We start from the raw sequence: 1,655 nt of genomic DNA on the forward strand, positions 1-1,655 counted from the left end.
GCCACAGCCCATGCGGGGCTTCCGCGGCCGCTTAGGAGCTCAGCCACTGGAAGGGTTTGATCCTCCTCGGGGTCCGGGCTGCTCAGGCACCACCGCTGGCTCTTCTGAACACACTGGTGCCTCAGCGTCCTTCTGGAGGACTCGCACCCAAACCCTGCCAGGCCTGTGGAGAGAGGGATCTCTGCCCTCTTGTAGTAAGCTTGCTCTGGCCACACTAACAGTAGCTATGCAGAAACCTCTTCTGATTGCTGCAACGACTCCTTGGACACGGTAGAGACCACGTGCTAAAACCATTCACAGAAAACAGCTGCATTTAGACTAACTGACAGTGGGGTGAAGCCACCGTGGGGCGGGGAGAGGGCAGGTCCCTTTCCCCACAGGTCAGCGGGCAGCTCAGGAGATGCTCCTGCACCTGCCTGCCCTGACCAGAGTCCGTCCTAGTCCGCTGCCTGCCGGCTCTTCCGCTTCTCTTTCTGCTGTTCCTCAGCCTCTGTTGATGCCGGGGTCTCCTCGGGGCTCATTTCTGAGCCCGATTCCGGTTCCAGAGGCAGCGAGGGAGGCTTTGTGAGTGGAGCTGATGCTCCAGCACCTGGGGAGAGAACACAGTCAGAGTTACTGCATGGCGACGCGGGTTTTGTCTATTCTCTTTGCCCTTTGGGCAGCACGGAGATGCAGAACAATCAATCACAGCTATTAATTACTCTCTGATCTCTTCTGTCTGGCATCAACTTATCGATAGCACTTATGGACAGTTATCCAGCCAGAGCTGGACAGTACCCTTACAGTACCCAAAGTTCTGGTGAAGGGCAGCGGAGGTCCAGGGTCTGGTTCAGCCAGGCTGCTGCAAGAAGTCAGCACAACCTTAGGAATTAACTCCTGCTTCGGAAGGGAAACAGTTCCACTGAAGCTGGTTTATACTCAAGCTGGAGTCAAAACCACCGTAGTGTTTGCACCTCACAGATTTAGCAAACTCAGAGAGAGCTTCCAGGCGGTCAGAGTAGCTACTGATAGAATGAAATCAAAGCAAGACACTCCCTTTTGAAATTGTTTCGACACTTAGAAGTAGGCTGACAACTGTCATTATGAGCCAGCTCCCTTCTCTGATATGGATAATAAAGCCCTTCGGGGAAACCAGAAACTCCTGTTATGTTTTATTTTTCAGCTTTTCTGGCTAAGTCTTCCCTGCCTGGAAAGATTCCTCCACATGTGAGAAATGGAACAGGTCCTTAGGGGTGCAAAGGAAGAGGCCTGGATTACACAGCCTCTCTCCTGGATTCAGTCCACAGGCACCAAGACCAAGAGCAGCAGAAAATCACCATGATGAGCAGCACCTCCTGTGAATTCCTCCTCGGAAGCCAAGGGGTGAGAGGAGGTGAGGCTGCGAATGGTGGCTCAGGAGATGCTGCTACCCAGAACCTGCAAGAAGCGACAGGTACTGCTGCCGGTGAAAGCTACCTCAGGTTGATGCCATCTCCTGAGCCCTGCGCTTTGAGATAATCCAGCAACATCTGCAAAGGAGGGATCTGGCTGGGCAGCTCCCGAGCAACCCTGTTGCAGTTGGTTTTGTAACAGAAATGATAAGGCGCTGCAGATCACTGCCCATCGTTCCCCTTCTTTCCAGCAGCCCGACTGTGCGCGACAGCTCCTGGGCTCTT

At 53.8% G+C, this 1,655-nt stretch overlaps 1 protein-coding gene across 1 annotated transcript in view; it reads right to left on the minus strand.

The window, feature by feature from the left end:
- Nucleotides 1–437: 437 nt before the first annotated feature.
- BBS4 (Bardet-Biedl syndrome 4) overlaps nucleotides 438–1,655 on the minus strand; it is a 15,555-nt gene continuing 14,337 nt past the window's right edge. The window contains exon 14 of the mRNA XM_010133185.1: nucleotides 438–589. Coding sequence (XP_010131487.1) covers nucleotides 438–589 — 152 coding nt within the window. The remainder of the gene's footprint in view (nucleotides 590–1,655) is intronic.

This window comes from Buceros rhinoceros, unplaced genomic scaffold (genome assembly GCF_000710305.1).
Source record: "Buceros rhinoceros silvestris isolate BGI_N320 unplaced genomic scaffold, ASM71030v1 scaffold15080, whole genome shotgun sequence".
Lineage (NCBI taxonomy): Eukaryota > Metazoa > Chordata > Aves > Bucerotiformes > Bucerotidae > Buceros > Buceros rhinoceros.